At 33.8% G+C, this 1,640-nt stretch overlaps 1 protein-coding gene across 1 annotated transcript; it reads left to right on the top strand.

The window, feature by feature from the left end:
* Window positions 1–87: 87 nt before the first annotated feature.
* On the top strand, window positions 88–589 carry HELRODRAFT_178199 (hypothetical protein; the record flags this gene model as incomplete). Its single annotated transcript, XM_009026330.1, has 3 exons — window positions 88–90; window positions 190–342; window positions 404–589. 3 exons carry the CDS (start codon window positions 88–90, stop codon window positions 587–589), a joined length of 342 nt encoding a protein of 113 aa, XP_009024578.1.
* Between the last annotated feature and the right edge of the window lie 1,051 nt (window positions 590–1,640).

Genomic DNA, 1,640 nt, shown 5'->3' with positions numbered 1-1,640 from the left:
CTTAAATTATATATAACCGAGCTGTGTGTGTACAAAAAATAATGAAGTTAAAACAGAAATAATATAAAAATAATAAAGTTATTGAATATGGTAAATGAATTAAAACTAAAATAAAGTGCTAAGTTATAATAAAATGTTGAATAATCAAAATTAAATAAATTTAAATGAACCTATTTGTGTCGTCTGCAGAAGCGTCGAAGAGATTGCGTCGCTAATAAGTTACGTTCGGCCTTTTATGATATCGTAGATGACTTCTTATTTCAAAATTTGATGCGCATAGTTTTCCACAGTGGGGGCATCGAGGTTCCAACTCTCATCCAATTCCAATGGTTTCAACAACCAGTTGGTTTGTTTTGATTTGTACCTCGGTTTTTGCAGTTTGACAAGTCATGCACAACTATAGGCACACGTCAAGACATTAAGACTATTTTGGAGAGCGGAGATGGTGTTGGTAGGAAAAGCAGCGTCGTCAACGTATTGGAATTCGAAAATCCTATCGTGTGATACTTTGCTTTTCGCCTTGAGTCGTTTGTATGTTAAAGAGGCTGCCGTCGAGACGCTTCAGACGGAAAACCATCACGATAAATGAGAGCAGTGGCTGTGAGAAACAGAATAAAAATTTCAGGAGCCAGAACACACCTCTGTTTTACTCTTACAAAAACATCAAATAGTTTAGATTCCTTACCGCCAACAATGACTTTAGGCTCATACCTGTATAAAATTCACGCAGTACATTTAGAAATTTTGGCGAAAATTTCAGAAATCTACTCAGGATCATCCACAACAAGTCTGTTGACCGTGTTGAAAGCCTTTATCAGATCGATGAAAGCCAGGAAAAGTTGCTGGTTCTGTTCACAGCACGGAAGATGGCATCCGCATGTTAGCCCCACCATATTTAACGCTTTAAATAAATGTTTTTGCAGTTTACTTTTTGTTAAAGGTTTTACATAAAAGTCATTAGTTTGTCTAATTGTCTGTTTAATTTTTCGATTTTTCTAACGGTGAATGTAAATCATTTTCAAGCTTCTTGAGCTCAAAACCTAAATTTTCATTTGTTTTAAGCATGATAGAACAAAAATTCTATTATGTCATTTTTTTCTCAGATTAATAGTGTTACTAGAAGTTTTTACTTTCATCTACGTAGAATAAAAGAAATTGCCTTTTCTTGACGATCCTACTCTTCTCCCTCTTGTTACTTCGTTAGTTTTATCTAGAATTGGTTACTATGGTCTTCCTGATTCTACACTCTATCATTTAAGTAAAGCTTTTAACTTTGCTGCTCGTCTAGTTGCCCGTGTCCCTTTTTTTTCCATATATTTACATATCTTATTCTCTTACACTGGCTACTTATTAAATATAGAACAATTTTTAAAATTTGCACATGTATATATCTAAATTATTTCCTAAGTACTTATCAGATATATTAATTGAACGTAAACGATTGTCTTCTTGTTCTCACTTCTACCTTTGCTAAATCTGCTTTTTTTGACCTTTTTCTCTGGAACTCTCTGCCTCCTTTTCTGACTACTTCTCCATCACTTACAAGGCTCTGAAGATGGTGTTTACTCCGAAACAACGTTTTTAGCCAAATTATGTTATTTGTTTTCAATAAATACGATTTACAACAATTCCATATTGTT

The sequence above is a fragment of the Helobdella robusta genome (assembly GCF_000326865.2).
Source record: "Helobdella robusta unplaced genomic scaffold HELROscaffold_46, whole genome shotgun sequence".
NCBI classification, from domain to species: domain Eukaryota; kingdom Metazoa; phylum Annelida; class Clitellata; order Rhynchobdellida; family Glossiphoniidae; genus Helobdella; species Helobdella robusta.
Note: the sequence above shows the minus strand (reverse complement) of the source record. Positions and strands in the feature narration are given on the sequence as shown.